The sequence below is a fragment of the Salvia splendens genome, chromosome 18 (assembly GCF_004379255.2).
Source record: "Salvia splendens isolate huo1 chromosome 18, SspV2, whole genome shotgun sequence".
In the NCBI taxonomy this organism is placed as follows: Eukaryota; Viridiplantae; Streptophyta; class Magnoliopsida; order Lamiales; family Lamiaceae; genus Salvia; species Salvia splendens.
The window spans coordinates 4832726-4853596 of record NC_056049.1 but is presented as its reverse complement, the minus strand read 5'-3'; the positions used below and the strand labels follow the sequence as shown (position 1 = coordinate 4853596).

The 20871-nt window shown below is 36.3% G+C and overlaps 2 protein-coding genes across 2 annotated transcripts; one reads left to right on the top strand and one right to left on the bottom strand.

The window, feature by feature from the left end:
• Positions 1-1548: 1548 nt before the first annotated feature.
• Positions 1549-3173, bottom strand: LOC121776437 (NAC domain-containing protein 45-like). The gene is made up of 4 exons (XM_042173612.1): positions 2944-3173; positions 2589-2854; positions 2148-2408; positions 1549-1835 (listed from the first exon to the last, which is right to left on the bottom strand). Exons 1-4 carry the CDS (start codon positions 3098-3100, stop codon positions 1626-1628), a joined length of 894 nt encoding a protein of 297 aa, XP_042029546.1. The 5' UTR covers positions 3101-3173; the 3' UTR covers positions 1549-1625.
• Positions 3174-8759: 5586 nt separating this feature from the next.
• LOC121775905 lies at positions 8760-10508 on the top strand. Its single transcript, XM_042172994.1, has 2 exons — positions 8760-8988; positions 10067-10508. The coding sequence occupies exons 1-2, from the start codon at positions 8788-8790 to the stop codon at positions 10247-10249; spliced, it is 384 nt and encodes a 127-aa protein (XP_042028928.1). The 5' UTR covers positions 8760-8787; the 3' UTR covers positions 10250-10508.
• The last annotated feature ends 10363 nt before the right edge of the window (positions 10509-20871 follow it).

Below are 20871 nucleotides of genomic sequence, written 5' to 3'. Positions count from 1 at the left end.
ATTATTAATACGAGTAAAATGGCCACGTTAATACAATATCTAATAGAAAAATCCCTGCTTCAGATTTTACTATCTACCTTTTCAAATTTCGACAAAATTGTCCTACCTAAAAACTTTGTTAGGATGGATTTAATTCTATCCCAGTAATTTGAACAGGCAGGTCATCCCTTAGTTATAATTAGGAAATTATAAACAGACAAGAAAACACAATCACACACATATATATACACAAATTTAGATAATTTCTTTTCTATCAAACAACAACAAAAAAAGTTCTATCTTTGCATATCTTGACATGAAACCCGTATTTCTTATCTATTTTATATATCTTCTCATATCCCATCTTTTTTATCAAACGACTCCATAATATATGTTGGTTAGTTAAATTTGTGTTTGTTATTTTATCAAAAATGTGTTTGTGATTGAGGGTTATTTTTAGATAATCATATTTTTGGTAACAAATTAATCTATGGCAAATTAAGAAATAGTACTTGGATAACTTACTAGATTATTTTTGTATTTTTTTTATGGGAAATTTTATGTTTCCACGTACCACTCAAAATCTCAAATAGCATAACAGTTGATTAATAGCTAAAGAGGTAAGAAAAAATAAAATACACTCAAATCAGAATAAGATAAATAGGATGTTTTGGTGCAAAAAAGGGCTGGCGATTAATACTATCAATTGTTCCATTACGTTTTCTCTATTCAAGTAATCCCAAATCAGTAATCACTGGCACAAAAAATGGAATTAAATATACCGTATCACCTAATTACTCAATTATTATATCCGAAAATTAATTACTTATGCATATATGACTTTCTATAACCAGCAAATTATAGCATTCAATTCTCCTTGAGATGCTAAAAAGATTCTCAATCGTGTACGTACAGTAGTACTGAAATTAATTCACATATCCCAAAGTCGAATTCAAAAAATAGTTTATCAATTAAGCTGCACTGCGTGGACATTATTTTATGAATGCAAAAATTGAATAATACTATAATCAAACATTCAAACTTCAACTTCATAATTACATCGTTAAAAAGTCACAAATGACCTTGTACTATTTTGGGCCGAGCTGTGGGCTCTTACAGTGTTAACAAAAGCCCATATTTATTAGTATACTCCATTTTGAGATTACCCAACTTTAATTAAACCCACCCACTTAGAAACCTATATAAATAGTCTTGTTTGTCCTTTTTCATAATGCATATACATAATACATGCATGAACTCTACTTTTTTATTACCAAACTCAACTCAAATAATTGTAATGGAGAGAGACTTAGTTGGTGATTCGCTTCTTCCAATTCAATAAGCCAGGGGATTGAGTTCTTATGAAAGTAATAAGGGAACCATTATTGATCTTTTTCCCCCAAAATGTAACACAATTTTCGGACGAAAATCAGTATACCACACCAAATTAAACGAACAAAAAAAACTAGATGTCAAGAAAATAATAGGAAATTGAGATGTTACCACAAAATTATCTTACCTCTTCCATATGATCATTACAAGTATAAATCAAACCAACAAACAAAAAAAGAAAAGAAATATATATGTAATAAAAGAACCCTAACCCAATGTCATCATCACTACTACCTCTGTAATTTTTAAAAATATTACAAAGTGTGAGCATAACTATCGTGTGTAGAGCACAAGGCATAAATCTCATCTAGAGTTGCAATGCCGTTGAGACAATCCTTGAACCTATCCGAATCCGCCACGTGTTCACCGCCCGATTTCCACTCCGTCATCGGAAAATCTATCTCCGCGAAGTCGTTTATCCCCACCGATGGATACCATGATTCATAGAATAAACCTGTGTAATCCTGCACATTTATATACATATGTCAAATTGGATTAAAAAATTAAATAAAAATAAAATATTTATTCATATTATTTCGATTTGGAAAGACATTTTAGTCAGTCAAAAGAAGTCATGGGAAATGGTGAAGGAAAAAAGCGATTTGATTCATCAGTTTTGGAGATATTTTCCACTTTTATATGTTGAGTTAGTTCATAGCTCTCTACTTTTTCTCACTTTTATAATCGATCAAAGGGATCATTCCTGGGACCATCCATCTATCTATAACGTAACAACAGTAATAATTACTACTTATTATTTTAAAAGTATTATTTACCTGAAAATTGAAATTTGATATGTTTTCAGTGCCATTGCAATAGATATGATCCATCACGGAGCTATTCACTTCATCCGATCCGATCTGAGCCGTTGAATCTTTGGAGACGACCGTGGCCGGTGTGACATCGGACGAGGTATTTTGATCCCGGGATGTTTCTGGGGTCGCGCCTTCGTCCCATAAAACTTGCTCCGCGACGGCTTCATTAGTCTTTTGTGAGACTATGTTTTTCTTCATCACCCGACATAGTGCATAAGAATCCTATATAAATGTGAACAACGGCTATAATTAAAGGAATGCACTTTAATTAATTACTAGTTCACATCTATGTGTGACAAAATGTTACATTATAGTACTAAAATTTAATTCTAAAATGTAAATTAAGTCTGGCGTTATCTAATCTAAAATGTGTGTTATTATCATCGTATTCGTATTAATTACCTTGAGAGTCGATGTGGAGGACGTGAGGCGATACTCATGCATTACCCAATCAGTTCTAACGCCATGAGGCGCCCTTCCTCTGTAATACACCAATGTCTTCTTCATGCCGACCGCGCGCTTTTGTGAGTGCACGGTCCGGTCTTTCCCGGTCGCCTTCCAGTAGCCCGAGCGCGTCGCGCGATTTGTGCGTGACCCGTTCGGGTATTTCTTGTCCCGTGGGCCGTAGAAGTACCACTCCATGTCCTTACTCGGCAAGAAGGACTTATCTGTCAAATCAAAATTATTAATATTTCTCACAATATATCAAGAAACTAACATTAATTGATTTGACTAATATATGAACTATAGTACTTACCGGGTAAATCCCAGGGCTCACATTTGTAGAGATCAACCTCGGGGATGACGTCGAGCTCGATGGTTCCACCGTTGATCTTGCGATCGAGATAGTAGGCCACGAGCTCCTCGTCCGTAGGATGGAACCGGAATCCGGGAGGAAGTGTCATTGGCCCCATAAGTATTTGTATGTCACAGAACTTTTTTTTGTAAGTTTTTGGTGAAGGGGAGAGAATTTTGTGAAGGGATGAAGATGGAGAAATTGGAGGGTTGGACAACAATGAGATGTATTGTATATATATGTGTGTGTGTATATTAGTATAGAGAACTATTGAGGATCAAAAGCCACTAAAGTGGTCCTCGTCATCCTATGTCTTTTTTGCATCAACCTTATAGTTTTTTAGTCTCTTTCAAATTTTATATTACTGTTAATTTAGTTTTGGGTTCACACTGCAAAATAAGGCATCAATGTTGCTTGTATGTATGAACCAATATTAACTACTACTATTTGTATAATTGTATTGATTGTTTACTAGTACTTGATCTTGATACTCATATTTTAGTAATTTGTGAGAAGATTTTAGGGTACACAACAAAATGAACTAGAATCACCAAATCAAGATTGAACACTTTAACTTTTTTACCTAATGCGATGAATTTTACATAAGATGAGATAAAGTGATCACAAGATGATGATGGATGTATTGGGATGGGAGAGAGAGGGGTGGCTTTACAAGATTCTGGGGAAGTATGATTGGGGGAGGTGTGTGAAAGCAGAGATGGAGAAGAAGAAGCTTTCATCGCTTTTGTCTGCTCACAAACTAACAAAAATGAAGGGGCCCTCAGAAAGGCTGCATGGGCCACCACCACCACCTCTTCCTTTTTCTCATATCACTTGTAATTATCACACCTCTCCTATTCCAATTCCATCTCTATTATTCTACACTATACTACTATATTTTAGTGTTGTATTCATACTCACAATTCGAATTTGTTACGGTTAAACATGAGAACTCATCTCAAATATTAACAGAGAGAGTTTATATAGTCTATAAACATCTTACAAAATCGATGCGAGACAAGTTTACTTGCACTGGAGTTCGTAACAGACAGCCTAGCTATGCATATATAGGCTCAAGAATATTTTCTTGTTGTTACATATAGTAATAAAGATGTATGTGTGTCAAATACATAACAAGAATGTTTAATTAATAGTAGTAGCTTTATTAGTTTAGGCTAGCTGGTGGATCCACACTGTTTTTGGTATCTTCAAGTTTAAACAATATTTCCTTTCCTATTTTGGTAGCTTCAGCTACAAAAGCCCAAGTGATATGTTGTTAATTTACTTATTAGTTGCGAATCTCAAGGAGTCGGTTAAATCGGGATATGAGGTCTTCTATTACAATTAGTAGCTAGTATTATAGTTTTATTTATACCTCACTTTTATTTCATATATTTAATTGTATGTTACTATATACAAAATGCATACTAATAAATGTATACGTACACATTATATGTTAGGTGATGGGGTACGGACTAAACAAGCCCAACAGCAGTGACGGCCCATCAGCCCAAAGCCCAAGGAAGAGTATCAGTTCGGCATTACCAAAGAGTTCGGCCCCAGCCTACAGCTCGGTAAAAGCCGACCAGTCAAGCTCTACTCTCAGATCGGCTAAAGCTGCTCGGCAATAGTTCAGCAGTTCGGTCTCAGTATTCGACCGAACTGGAAGATAGTCAACTCATGCAGGATCACATGCAGGATAGTGGACCAAGTACAGAGATAGTGGACTCATGCAGGATCTCATGCAAGATAGTGGACCCATGCAGGATCTCCATGACCTCCACGACATCCACAACCATCATTAGTGGTGATGCAAGCCACGATCTTAGTTCAATGTATAAATAGAACTTAGATCAGATAGAAAAGGGTTAAGTTCTAAAGGAGCTCTCGAGACATAAAAGATCATATAGCAAGTCTGTATTGTAAGCTGTAGAAAACAGATCAAGCAATACAACTCTGCCCTCTTTTCTTCCCGTGGACGTAGATTTACCTCAGTAAATCGAACCACGTAAATCTCTGTGTCGTGATCTGCATTTTCCTGCATTCATCACCATCAAAAATTCGCCAAACCATCACTGGTAGACAGTGCTGATCAAATTTAAACGGTATAATTAGGTCATTCCGTAGCTGTTTTTAATCTGATTTAAACTATTTTCTTGTGTAAGTAAGACCATGCATACCATTTTAAGAGGAAAACAGTTCATTCCGATTTCAAAAAGACCATTCTACACTTTATATGCAAAAATTTTAAAACTCAATCCCATCCTTTGAATTTTTTTGATCTAATGGTTGAGATTTGGTGTCTAGTTATGCGTTAAAATTTGATATTTATTGATCATTACATACGTAATACTACATCTGTTCCATTAAAAATGAAATATTTTACTTTTTTGATTATCCCATTAAAAATGTCCTAAAATGGAAACAACACATTCACTACTTTTTTATGTCTTACTTTATTCTCTCTTCATTAACTCACAAAGCAACATTGCATAAAATCTCTTGCCGAAAACCAAATGTTTCATATTTAATGGGACGGAGGGAGTACATGTTTGATAAATAATATAATACAGATGATGAGTTTGATTGGTGATTGTATTGTAAGTAAAAGCCCTAAAAGTTTATAAAACAGGAGTTGCAATACAAATTTATGTTTGAATTCCATAAAATCTTATAGACAGAAGGATGGCTAACACTTAACACTAATTTGGCATCATAATTAACACTCTATCATTGGAAGAATATACTCAAAATATTGATCATGTCATTTAACGACAAGTGAAACTAGTGCTCGTGTTGCACGCTTTGTATATATACAATTACTATTCACTACTATTTTTTCCACCCAATTATCAGCTTATTTGGTCACTAAATAGCCTACATGAAGGCCCCTCTTGTAATTTTTGTACTCGAACAAAATATGAATTGCATCCTTTCATTGAGTGTAGTGGCTCTTTTTTCTCTATTGTTCATTGTTGGTAGCTCATCGTTGCTAATTTTTTGGGGTTCTACTATATGAATTAGGAGATGGGGTCCATAGCATGAAGGAGATCAATTCTCAAAACTTTACAATATCCCAAAGGAGTAAAAACACTTTGATGATTAAACATTTGAGGAGATTAGAAAAACTACCTGGCATTGGCAACCCATCACCCCCTTGCTTTTGAATTTTGCCTGTCCTCCAATCTCTACTTTTCCTTTTATGTTTTAACTTCTTTTACTTCCCTTTCCTTAAAATATCATTTTCACAACCCCTAAAAGATAGCATACTAACAAACTCTATAATCATTACATTACCCTATCTTTGACTGGTCCCTCTCTTTTCTTTTTCTTTTTCCCCACAGTACTTCCACTCTACCAACATCAAATTTCATGTTAACCTAAAAATTATACTAGCATACCATGTTTGAACTTTTGTTTATTAATGATATCATGTTTTAAACATTCATTACATCCCTACATAAACATTTGTCTAATATTATCTTCAAGATTAACTCACTTTCCATAATTGGAATGTTTGTGTGCATGGCCTTGTGAATGTATGCGCTAATATGTGTCGGATATTTCCTTTTTTTATCGGGACAAATTTGTGACGAAATACTAAGAGTTGGGAAATGGTCACGAAGTAATAGAACCAATTGTTGACTACAAATTAAGGTGACCCTCACTTCACTTCACTTCTTTCAGCTCTTAATGTGGTTTGTTGTGATTTTCCTTCGATTCGTTGTTGATGAAGTTGGTGGCTATTGTTTCTCTTTTTTTTCTATGTTAGGATTTATGAATTTTATGCATGGTGTCTCGGCAAGTTTATTTATAAAAAGTTTATATGCTCCAAGTCCAACGGCTTATAAGATATTTTAAATACAAATATATCTAAGAGCAAATTTTCATAAATTTTGGATAATTGAGCTTATAAATTAGAGATAAATCGTGAGTCACAGAGAGAATATTAATAGGAAAGAAACCAATTCCAATGGTAGATATTTTAAATAACAAATCATCGTATGCTTTATTTTTAATTTTAGTGTTGCTTAAAAGATTATGAATCAGAATTAGGAGCTTATTTTCTCAAACATTTCTCAAATAGGTTATTAATGGTATCAAAGAGTTTATCTATTTAGAAGCTTAAATGTTAGCAAACAATTCTCGATTATGAATTGTTTAAAAGAGTAATCCATCTCAAACAAACCCAATTAAGTTGCATGAACATATGAAACTCACTTGCACAACATTTCATTAACATTCCTTATATTGCACTCTTGTTGGGTGGAGGGAGTAACATATTATAATTGTATCATGCATGCATGAGGCACACAATTAATGATAAAATTTAATTGCACTACACAAAATAAGTATAACCAAATTAAGTTGGATAGTAATAAAGAATGTAAACTGCTAATAAAGGTGGCCCTTGTCATCAACCGTAATTGGAAGCAAACCAACAAAAACAGTACTTTCATTTTAAAAAGGGATTACAGGGATAAATATTTTTAAATGGGTATTAAATTACTAAATAGTGGTATAATTAGTAACTCAAGTCTTTTCTTTGCCGAAAGCCCCTTTCCTTCATACTTTGCCCACCGCCCTCCTCCAATTCGTCAGCTTATTCATTAAAATCAATTTTCCATAACTAATTACAGCTTCTAAAAACTAATTTTAATATTAAAGTGATGCATCTAAAAAGTTCTTAATGAACTAAAATTAAATATGTAGTAATCAAAGAAAATAGAGACATAGAAAGCCTTTACATGTCAATGGCATAATTATTCTTGTGTAAAAAGAGAGTCAAGTCTTTAGCACAAAACGCATTCACACAGGATTACGTTGGAATAGCGGTGCTTAAGTGAACTGGTTGGGCCCACAAATACGCTTTTAGCCCAATAATTTACAAATATTTAAGGACCAATTAATTACTTTATTTTTAATAAGTAAGAGTTATATGTACAAAAGCTACATGCAATGAGAATATGAGATCAGAGTTTATCATTTTATGCATATATGAATATTTAAGAATAGTGTGTTAAGTTAATGATGAATAAAGTAAGAGAGATGAAGAGAGAATCGAGTAAGTGAGATCATTATTTTTTACTAAAAATAGAAATGATTCAACTTTCCCAAAATAGTAAATTAACTCTATTAATATGGAACAAATGAAGTATGTATTTGCCGTGGTGACTATATAAGAAGATAAAAAAATAACCTTGCCATTTTGTTTTCTACGTATTTGTTATTTAAGATGTTCTTCAAACCGAGTTTCCACGCTTCAATTGCCATGCTCAAGTCAATATTGGATTTTTCGCCTACAAAATTTGTTGTCAATTAGCTCTTGTAATTTTAGAGATGCATGGGAATATTTTCAAAATATGAAAACCGCAAATATGATTATGGAAAAGTGTTGAAACTAAAAATGTAGTTTTCTACATATGTTTTTATAATTGTGGATGCTCTAATTTTGTAAGTTGTGTACTTGTTGCTATTATACACAAAGTTGACCGAAAAATAAAAATGGACATATGATCAAGAGTCTGATAATTTCTGTACTTATTTTTCATATTTAATTTGATTTATTTTCAATTAATGTGGATGTGGGATACCTTTTAAATCTTTGTAATAGTTAGACAATCAATATTGGAACTAAGCAATAAGTATTAAACAAAAAATTGTTTTTCGAAAAAAATCTAAAAACATGGACATGGAAATAATGGGCTTTTAAGTGGGCTACAAGCATTCGGCCCGGTATGAAGTTTCTATATCCATGATATAGCTCTCCACTGCAGTTGAGTATCAATCGAGTAATCTAGAATAATGTCGTTTCTATGGGAGAAGAGCCAGACATGGAGATGGCTGGTGACCAAGACCAGGGATTCGAAGCCCTTCTTTCTCACCTTCGCCACCGTCTGCGGCGTCATTCCCGGGATTATCGGCTACTGCGTCATGCAGGTCACCAGCTCCAGCAACCCCGAGCTCGAAGCCAAGCTCCGCCAGTCCGCCCGCCCCGAATTAACGGTAATTCATCTCCGATTCTCTTCCAATTTCTCTTCCGCCGTGAAATCTGTTTTTCATATTTGTTATTATATTTTTGGAATTGGCGATATTGAACTGATATGTATTAATCGAGAGCCGTCCGATGAATACTGAGATCGGATTCGATACCTAATTGCTGGAATCTTTTAGGTGAAGGTTTATTTTCGGATAGATAGAGTGTGTTTCAGTGAGATTAGGGCTAGGGTTATTTTGAAATGGACTATTCTAATTATTTTAGGGTTGTTTACTAATCCGAATCTGCCTTGATTAGTATAGGTTAAACTATTTTTTATTGTGATGGATTTGAAACTTTGGGATATCCTAGAGCCCTTGATTGTTTCTATAACTTGCTTGATTTATGTTTGATGAAGATAAACCTACTCAATAGTGTATATTGTCGGCTCTGAGTAGTAAATGCCTCCTTTTTATGTTGACATCTACCTTTAACCCGTGATAATAATATTTATGAAGAAGGATAACCATTTTGAAAAGATAAAATTTGAGCAAAAACATGACTTCATATGAGGTAATTCTAGGTTTTGGATTTCGGGTTTTCCTACTTCATATGAGGTAATTCTAGGTTTTTGGAATTCGGGTTTTCAAACTTCTACTTTTGTAGATTTCGTTCTATATGTTTGGATGTACAAAATCTTGGACGACCAAATCAAACCTAGCCGGAAAAACAAAGAATCATTGTGTGTGGATCTAATGTTAGTTTTGGTAAGTCGGGATTAAGTTAAACAAGTCCGATACCATTTGTTTCACCCATTTTAAGTATGGTTTGGTTTCATTTGGGCATTTTCCGTACAAACCAAAACCATAGGCATCAAGTATATATTGACATCTTTTTACAACCTATAGCCTCTAAAATAATAAATTGGCTTCAATAGTTTATGTTAATTCCTTGATCATCTAGCTTCTATTGCACAATTTGCATGACAATTACATATTTTGCAGTCTCCATTAAAAGATGCCCGTGATGTTGTCTTTTCACCTCAAAATCATTATCAATATTACATTATGTTAGGGTAGAATTAAAATTTGATGTTGTGATGGTCAGATGATGGGTAAAGTTAATCAAGAGAGGCTAGCAGAGTACCTGGGAGAACTGAAGAGGAAAGAAAATACAAATGACAGATATGTTGCTGCTTTAAGAGGCGAGACACTGACTAGAAAGCCATATGTGAGAATTCAACCAGTCCCAAACCCAAATAGCTCTGTGGTCGAGGAGGAAAAGAAGTAAACGTCAAGACAGGATTAGGTCCTCATATGATAAAGACATAGTAACCGGTGGCTAGTCGTTTGTGTTTATTTTGGATTTCAACATGATCAAGTTGAATTTATCCTAAGGAATATTGATTATTTACTTGTTTTCTGACTTATTAGTCAAGGAATACCAAGTACATTTGTGCGAAGGAAGTGATGTATTGCGCAGTCACTTTATTGAATGTATTTTGAAAGTATATTTGATCAAAAACATTAGAGAATGGTTTTGTTTGAAATATGTAGTGCTACAATATTGTTTTATTCAGCTCAGGGAACGACGGTCGTGGTACTTGTTGTCATCACTCTTAAGCTCGATTTGACAAATGCATTGATTTTGCTCTGGTGAAAAAGTTCAAAAATATCAAGATAAAATACTTGCAATCCTGAGATTTACACCATTGCAGGATACAACCTTGTACGTAAAAAAACATAGCTGCTACATACCATCATTCATATATACATTCACGCCTCACAACATATATACACTATTGGACTTCCGATTTAGCTGTTAGGAGCTGATCAGCATGTACAACATCGATGACACACCATACAAGGAATAAAATTGAAGCAAAGCCGAAAACAAATTCTTCCATAATACATATGTGCTTCTGCAGAAACTGGATATTTTCAAGAATACAGCCTGAGTCGACTTGTGATGCGCTTCCGGCAAATGGGACATTCGAACAATCTTGAGCTGCATTCACTGCAAGTCTGGAATCAAACAGTGATTGCCTGAGATTATTGTACTAATTCGGCTATGAGATACTTTTACTATTTAGATTTTACCAGGTGTCCGCAATTGAAGGCCGTGTTCTTTGCATTGGTTAAGCAAACGGGGCAAACCTTCGATCAAAGATCATGTCAAACAACACTAGTATACCACTTTTCTTTCTCCGTTAACGCTAAATTATTTAGAAGCTTTTGATGGATTGGAAAAGCAGATTTTAACATCGGAATATATTGAATTGGACATGTATGGCTTCACGAACAGTCCTTACCTGAGTTTGGTCATCTTGCGCAGAAGCTGAACTGTCGTGATAATCCACTGTGGCTATTGTGTGATGCTGGTGGTGTGTATGGCACCGGTGGAGGCCTAGGAACTATTTTCTTAGCTTTTCCAGTCACTCGTCTTTTTTCCAATTTGCAAGTTGAGAGAGAGATGTGTTAACAGAAACTTCAAATTATATTTAAGCTCTGTGCTAAGATACATGCTGCTATTCACTATCTTCCAAGGATATCACCTTAAGAAGGTTCAATACGCATGGACAATTGATTGGCTTTATGAAGTTAACACTCAATTCATAATCAGTGCACTTTTGTAACAGTGAGAAGAGATACCCTAATAAACTGAATTCACGGGCTGCTTTATATTGGACAGGAATTTCCATCAATGCAGCAAGAGCGAAAGCTGTCTCTTTTTCAGCAGATGATGTGGACTTCGACATTATCTCGGTAAAGTTAACAACCTGAAAATTCGGGAGACTACAAAACTATTACTAACAACTGGTTGGTTATAGTATGAGGTTTATATGATGCTCAAAAAGAGTAATACATGAAAATTATCAAAATCACGATCAGGAATTTTGTCATCAAATTTCTTCATATCATCCCATGGTCCATCACCAACACCAGCAAGAATAACTTGAGAGAGGATAGAGACTGATAACAAAAAAAGTTGTCATGTATAGTTTTTTTTTTTTAGTTCGATGTGTTTCTAAACTGAACACAAAACTACATAAGGTCCCTTGTAAATTATCGCAAGAGCAAATTCTAGATTAGTAATCTGTCCAGGAAAAAACTGTCTATAATTCCATCTATTTATTCAGAATTGTGCAAACACAAATGGACATGGAGAGTAGCTAGTTTAGCTCAAGCTCAGTAGACTTTTTCTTCAGGATGCCATATATAAGCATGGTAAAATTCAAATAAACTTCCATGACTTCTCTTTGTATACAACTTTACAAATCGAGGGACTAACTAACTTTATTAATTTTAAACATCAAGATGTTAGCTAAAACACTTTTAACGTGAAGAAACTAAACTCATAGTAGGAGGTTGTTTTCGTGTTTCTGAAACTTAAAAGAATTTATGAAAAGTCGTTATGATGTTGTGAAAAACAACTTTTGTGGAATTGTTTTTAATCTTACAATGACTGTTGGCTCATGGTCGCTAAACCATCGTAGCCATGTCGCTCGTCTCCCACGACTATTATGGCCACAACGATTGTGTCTCGCCTATGGAAGGGCATGAGCTTCATACATCTAGTATTCATCATTAAAAGAGAAACATAGAGTCTCCTTAGTATAAGCTAATACTCTCCATCCGTTCCATACTAGTGGACACGTTTTTTTCGATACGCGATTTAAGAAAAATTATGTTAGGTGCGTTAAGTAAATGAAGAATAAAATAGGTGTAGGGATCAGACTTAGATCGGATTCACTAATTACCAAGACCTCTTTATTCTTGTACAAGGAGCTCAGTCAAACTCCAACCAAGCGACTGATATTACAAGTAAGTTTACAAAGAATTTGAACACCGAATACAGAATAGGGATCTAACTATTACACAAGTTAAGAATCCTTTCCAAGCTCCAGTATCTTTAACCTGTACACTCAACAACAGAGTTAGTATCACAAGGAACCGATCCTCACGGATCTAACAAGATTACACAGAAAGAAACTTCAAGTAATGAGTCTACGGCTCAGAACACCCGCCGAAGGCTCAAGCCTATTCTCCAGAACTTAGATCCAAAGGAGTAACGCCGAATCAATCGGTGATTAACCTCACACTCCAGATTCCAGGCCAACACAACCCCCAAACACCAGATCTAACCAGTTCAAGAACACACCATCACAGAAACGCTCCAGAAACAAAACCCTAGGTCACAACCGACTCAGCTCCTCTACACTTTCAACCGTGAGAGAGCATCAGAAATCCGGCGAAAAAACGTCGGAGAAGAAGAACAGAAGTGAGGGAATGAGAGAGAGTAGAGAGAGAGCGTCTGAAGAGAGAGAGAGTGGATATGTGAGAATGATAGAGTGAAACCAAGAGTCTCACTCACATAACAAACACAAACCTGGATCCAACGGCTGGAGACAAGGATCCGAGTGAGGGTGCACGTGGCGGCATCTGGAGTGAGAGGTAAGTGTATTGGATCAAGCCCAGTTATCACACTTATGGGCCACAAATAAAACAGGCCCAAGTGTAAGTCCACCAATATTCAACATACTCCACCTTGGACTTCATTCTGGGAAACCAGCTTGTACCAACCCAGCTAGGATGCAATTTCATCACAGCCTACATGGCGGCCCCCTCAGCCCCAAAGGACAAAGTCCACTGGCCTTTTTTTTTTGGGAACCACCAAGCTGCCTCCAGACACCAGAGGGACTAAACCCATTAGTCTAGGAGAACTTCTTGCCTCAGTCCACATACCAGCTTTACCAAGGAAGGTAGGATGACTGAGGTCTTTGTATCCCCGGGACATGCAACTATCCTAAATCAAAATGCAGGAATTTAATGCAGAAAATAAGTTTTTCAGCAGGCAAAGGTTTTGTACCCATATCAGCAGGGTTTTTATCAGTGTGCACCTTATGCAGAAAAACTTCACCTTTTTCTACTATGTCCCTAATGTAATGGAACCTTACATCAATATGTTTAGTTCTATCATGAAAGACAGGGTTTTTGCATAACTGTATTGCAGACTGAGAATCAGAAAACACAGAGGGAGATAGCTTCAGAAATTTAAGCTCAGAGAGAACTCCCTTTAACCAAACTGCTTCTTTCATTGCTTCTGTGATAACAATGTACTCTGACTCTGTAGTGGACAATGCCACTATATGCTGCAATTGAGACTTCCAACTGATACAAGAGCTGCAAACAGTAAACACATGGGAGGTAGTTGACTTCCTCTTATCCCTGTCATTTGCATAGTTAGAATCCACAAAACCAGTTAAAGAAACACCATCTTTACACTTAGAATAACACAATCCATATCTTGCAGTATGTTTGAGATATCTCAGTAGCCATTTCAGAGCTTCCCAATGCACAGATCCAGGATTTGACATATATCTACTAAGGCATGAAACTGCATAGGCAATATCAGGCCTAGTACTTACCATCAAATACATTACAGACCCAATTGCATTAGCATAAGGAATCTTCTTCATAGCATCAATATCAGACTTGGTTTGAGGACACTGATCTTTACTCAACACAAAATGAGAAGCCAGAGGAGCAGAGACAGGCTTTGAATCAAACATGTTAAATTTTTTAAGAATTTTGCACACATAAGGTTCCTGATGCAACACAAGGGTGGAAACCTTCCTATCTCTGAAAATATTTATCCCTAAGATCTTCTGAGCATCACCTAAATCCTTCATGTCAAAATTCTCACTTAAAGCAGACTGAACAGACTTTATAGTTTTCAAACAAGGTCCCATAATAAGCATGTCATCAACATACAGTAACAAGAACACAGTCACAGGGGAATCAAGATCCTTAACATACAAGCATGCATCAAAAGTGCTTCTTACAAAACCCAATTTATGCATACAACTGTTAAACTTAATATTCCATTGCCTTGGAGATTGTTTCAAACCATACAAAGCCTTTTTTAGTAAACACACATGATTGGGAAACTTGGGATCAACAAAGCCTTCAGGCTGTTTCATGTAGATAGGTTTATCTAAATCACCATGCAAAAAGGCAGTTTTGACATCCATCTGTTTTAATTCCCAATTAAAGTGAGCACACAAAGCAAGCATCAATCTGACAGTAGTGAATTTAACAACAGGAGCAAAAATTTCAGTGTAGTCTACCCCCTCTTGTTGAGTAAACCCTTTTGCAACTAATCTGGCCTTGTACCTCAGACCCTCCACCTCATTTTTCAGTTTGTATAGCCACCTGCAATCTACCACAGATGCTCCAGGAGGCAAAGGGACAAATATCCAGGTAAGGTTAATCTTAAGAGAATGCATCTCCTCTAACATAGCCTTTTGCCATTGATTCCAAAACATAGATTTAGTTGCTTGCTTATAAGATTGGGGTTCATCCCCATCAGACTCATGCACATTAAAAGCCAAATTAATAAGAGCAATCAAGCCAACAAATCTGGTAGGTTTTGAAACATTCTTTCTTCTAGCTCTATCCCTAGCTAACACATAATTGCTCAAGTCAGCATTATCAATAGCATTTTGCACCCCAGAGGGACTTTGCATAATATTCTGGACAGGAGAATTATTCCTTACAGGACTAGCATGCATATCATTATTATCAACCATGTTATCCACATTTTGAGGTACAATATCATTTAAATTTCCCTCATTGGGTGTCTCATCAGATGTAAAGACTGGATAAGTGTTCCAGAATGGCTGCTCCACCTCACTTGGAGTATCATTCTGATTCTCCACACCAGTGAGTGGCTCTGTAGACTCCACCTCCATAAGAGGTTCATTGTCCACAGATTGTGGAGTTGGGTCAACTGTCAACCTTAGGCAAGGGAATTCATCTTCATTGAAGACAACATCCCTGCTAATTATGACCTTAAACCCTGGTTCATCCCTTATCCAGACCCTATAACCCTTAACACCCTTAGGATATCCAAGGAAAACACCTTTCCTAGACCTAGGCTCAAGTTTATCAGTTTTGTTATGCACAAAAGCTGCACAGCCAAACACCCTTAGATGAAAAAGAGATATAGGTTTACCAATAAACACATATTCAGGACATTGTCCATTGAGAGGCACAGAGGGAGATCTATTTATCAAGTAAGCAGCAGTCAACAAAGCCTCACCCCAAAATTTCTTAGATAAACCAGATTTACTCAGCATGCATCTTACTTTATCAAGCAAAGTCCTATTCATCCTTTCAACCACCCCATTTTGTTGAGGTGTATAAGGAACAGTTCTATGTCTTTTAATACCATATGCAGCACATAAATCATCAATCTGTTTATTGCAGAATTCCAAGCCATTATCAGTTCTGATTGCTTTAATCTTCTTACTAGTTTGAGTTTCAATCAAAATCTTCCAGGTTTTTAGTTTCTCAAAGACATCATACTTATGTTTCATGAGAAAACACCACACCTTCCTAGAGAAATCATCAATAATGGATAGGAAGTACACAGAACCAGAGTGAGAAGACACAGAGGCAGGCCCCCAAACATCCATGTGTAAATATTCCAGAATACAGTTACTCACATTAGTAGGCACAGGAGAAGGGAAAGAGACCATGTGCTGTTTACCCAGCACACAAGTATCACAGAAAGGTAAGCTATCAACCACATCAGACTCAGATAAAATGGCATGCTTCTTCAGAATGTTTAAACCTTTTTGGCTCATATGCCCTAGTCTCTCATGCCATAACATTGTTTTATTACTTTTAACCACATTAGCATAGGCATTTTCACATGACAGAGGCACTGCATTGCAGACATATAAACCACATTTCTTGCTGGCCTTAAAGAGACACATAGATCCTTTGCAAATTTTCATGCCACCATCCCCCCACTTTTCCCCCATCCCAGCAGCTTCAAGAGCAGTGCAAGATATCAAATTGTAGCAAAGATCAGGGACATATCTCACATTTTTCAGACAGAGCACAAAACCATTGTCAAACTTTAAACACACAGTGCCAATACCATGAATTTCACATTTCTTATCATCAGCCATAGACACATAAGTATTAGTAACAGGTTTTAGCTCAGAAAAGACCTCCTTGTAAGGACTAACATGATAAGTGCAACCTGAGTCACAGAGCCAGTCATTTGAGGTAAAGGGGCAATCAGGAGAGGCATTAATAAACATCAGATCATGCACCATGAAAACACATTCATTATCAGCATCATACTTAACCACATTAGCAAGATTTTCAATTTGAGTGTCATTATTGGGGTTTTTCTTCCTTTTAGGCTTAGTGCACTCCTTTTTATAGTGTCCTACTTCCCCACAATTGAAACACTTCCTAAAAGATTTAGGATCCCTGCTATTGGACCTAGATCTATACTTTTTTCTAGACTTAGAGTTGGAGCCTGATCCATTATTAGAGTCTTTACCCCCTCTAGTTTGAGATCTACCTCTAACATTTAGAGCCTTATTAAAAGCACTCTTATCTGCAGCTCTTTCCCTTAATTCCAATTCTTTAGATTTTAAGGAGCTCACAATTAAATCAAGGGGGGCAGAATCCCTGCCATACTTAATGGCAGCTTTAACATCACTATAGGAATCAGGTATGACATTCATAAGAGCTATGCTTGTGTATTCATCTATAGTTTTATCACCAGACCTTTTAATGTCTTGCACAAGCTTCTGAAATTTATCAATATTATCATCAATGTCTTTAGACAAATCAAGCTTAAATTTGAACTATTTTTCCAGCAGATACATTCTAGAAGACATAGAAGTCTCAGTATACAGAGTATCAAGATTTTTCCACATTTCAGAAGCAGATTCAATATGATCAACCTTCCTAATCACAGAATCAGACAGATTTAACACAATAGTGGCTCTAGCCAACTCATTCATCTCATCAATTTTATCCTGATCAGTACCCTCAGGTAAGGAACCATCAACAACTTTAAACACCTTTTGTTGAATCAAAACACATTTCATTTTCTGTTTCCAGATCACAAAATCATTTTTACCATTGAAAGGGATCAAACCAACAGGTTGAGTCATTTTTGCAAAGATTTTCACAAGAGCACAAGAAACAAGACAAACACAGAGAGCCTTACACACCTTAAAGCACAGAGACATTTAGCAAACACTTAGAACACACTTTCTCACAGACAACCAGCCTCAAAATCCCTGACTGTCACGAGCACACTGGCAAAGGCTATCCCAGTTCGCAATCACTCACTCTTGGAGGGCGCAGGGGGTCACTTTGGCAGTATCAGTGCTTGGTGGCCAAGTGAAATGAGGTCAGATACACAGAGCACCACCAAACAACAGCAGAAGCAACAACAGAACACAAGAAAGCAGTTAAAACCTAAGTTCTTGCCAAGAACCAACTACCAGCAACAATAACCCAAGCCTAAGGTTGGCAACTACAACAGAAAACAGTAAAACTAGAAGGTTACAGCCAATTTACCAGAGTGAACCCCCTCTCGAAGGAGGATTCCACTTGCCCACCTCCTTATGCGACTTGGCGTGCCGATCTAGTCCCCCCGTGGCTCTGATACCACTGTAGGGATCAGACTTAGATCGGATTCCTAATTACCAAGACCTCTTTATTCTTGTACAAGGAGCTCAGTCAAACTCCAACCAAGCGACTGATATTACAAGTAAGTTTACAAAGAATTTGAACACCGAATACAGAATAGGGATCTAACTATTACACAAGTTAAGAATCCTTTCCAAGCTCCAGTATCTTTAACCTGTACACTCAACAACAGAGTTAGTATCACAAGGAACCGATCCTCACGGATCTAACAAGATTACACAGAAAGAAACTTCAAGTAATGAGTCTACGGCTCAGAACACCCGCCGAAGGCTCAAGCCTATTCTCCAGAACTTAGATCCAAAGGAGTAACGCCGAATCAATCGGTGATTAACCTCACACTCCAGATTCCAGGCCAACACAACCCCCAAACACCAGATCTAACCAGTTCAAGAACACACCATCACAGAAACGCTCCAGAAACAAAACCCTAGGTCACAACCGACTCAGCTCCTCTACACTTTCAACCGTGAGAGAGCATCAGAAATCCGGCGAAAAAACGTCGGAGAAGAAGAACAGAAGTGAGGGAATGAGAGAGAGTAGAGAGAGAGCGTCTGAAGAGAGAGAGAGTGGATATGTGAGAATGATAGAGTGAAACCAAGAGTCTCACTCACATAACAAACACAAACCTGGATCCAACGGCTGGAGACAAGGATCCGAGTGAGGGTGCACGTGGCGGCATCTGGAGTGAGAGGTAAGTGTATTGGATCAAGCCCAGTTATCACACTTATGGGCCACAAATAAAACAGGCCCAAGTGTAAGTCCACCAATATTCAACAATAGGAAATGAAAAGATAGAAAGATGAAGAAAGAATAAAGTAAGAGAGTGTAAAGTAAATGAGAAAAAATGTGTTACTTGTATTAAAAATGGAAATGACTTCACTACTATAGAACGAAGGGAATATATATTTATAACTTGACTTCTTTAATGTTGTTGACAGTTTACTTAATATAATAAATACCTTCTCTACGTACCGATATAAGCAACTAAAATTTCATTTGCACATTCTAACTTTCAAGACTTATAGCAAAATTTAATCAAGTATACAGCAAAATGGAGCTTTGCATGTGTCATCAACTCACACCAACAAATTTCAAACTATCGACGCTTGTATTAGAACCTAACGAAAACACATAATAATATAATTAAATTCATGCACCAAATATCAAAACATATGGAAGATATAATATATGTGTTTCACACAACCGCACATCATAACATGGTCTGATTTCATCACATTATAACATGATCCAATTTCATGTGTCCTAGTAGTTTCTTGTTCGAACTTGAGTGGTTGATGTTTGCATCTTTGACAAATAACAAGCAATGACCAACATGATTATATACTCACATACATACTACATCGCACATGCTGAACGAACTGTTTTTGTCCGACTAATTTTGAACAAGATCGTCCCAATAACAGAGAAATTATCCAGATTCATACTCTGAATATAAAATTATTAAACTATAAAAATAAGTTAGAGAAAAATTATACAGCATCTCAATATAAAAATAAGATGAAAGTAATGGTATTTTTAGCTTTGAAATGGATAAAAAGTAATATAGCCTTTCGTTTTGATTCCATTAGAGCATCCACAATAGCTTTCGCCCAACAATAGCCCAATCATAGCCCAACCACAAACTCCCCTGCCACATCATCAGCACTAAAAATCCTTCTGTCATATCATCAGGACAAACAAATAGCCCAGCAATAGCATAGCCACATCACTCAAAATTACATAAAACAAATAATTAACAATCACACAAAATACATAATTAAATTTACGACACAGATACGGGAAAACTCAATAATAATATTAAAAATAAAAAAAGTACATTAATTAAAAAAACACAATTAAGAATGAGTTTGTCCCACATCGAAAGTGAAACATAAAACATTCAAGGATGTCTCTATAAAAGAGAAACAATCAAAAATGAGTTTGTCCCACATCGAAAATGGAACATAAAACATTTAAGGATGTCTCTATAAAAGAGAAATAACCAAGAATGAGTTTGTCCCACATCGAAAGTGGAACATAAAACATTCAAGTATGTCTCTATAAAAGAGAAACAACCAAGAATGAGTTTCATAAAAAAATACATTAAATAAAAAAAAAATTTAAAATTGGCTGACCGATTGCTTGCCGATCGGGAGCCTACAATGGAGGCTAGCCGATCGGCGAGTGCATCGGCTAAAGCCCGAGAATCGGCGTGCGCACGCCGATTTGATGCTCGCCGCTTGCAATGGTTCGGTGAGCGGACTGGCGAGCGCCGCGAATCGGCTAGCCGGTGCGCTCGCCGCCATTGTGGAGGCTCTTAAAAAAGAAATGTAGTAAGTAGTATATATTTTTTCCTAAATTTCGAGAAGTGCGTGCGTCTAC

Bases quoted from the DNA above. Each gene is read 5' to 3' on its own strand.
- LOC121775905 (XM_042172994.1), top strand. From the start codon at position 8,788: ATGTCGTTTCTATGGGAGAAGAGCCAGACATGGAGATGGCTGGTGACC. The intron at 8,989-10,066 runs GTAATTCATCTC...TGTGATGGTCAG, and splicing joins CCGCCCGCCCCGAATTAACG to ATGATGGGTAAAGTTAATCA.
- LOC121776437 (XM_042173612.1), bottom strand. From the start codon at position 3,100: ATGGGGCCAATGACACTTCCTCCCGGATTCCGGTTCCATCCTACGGAC. The intron at 2,855-2,943 runs GTAAGTACTATA...TTGATTTGACAG, and splicing joins TGAGCCCTGGGATTTACCCG to ATAAGTCCTTCTTGCCGAGT. The intron at 1,836-2,147 runs GTAAATAATACT...ATAAATGTGCAG, and splicing joins TATCAAATTTCAATTTTCAG to GATTACACAGGTTTATTCTA.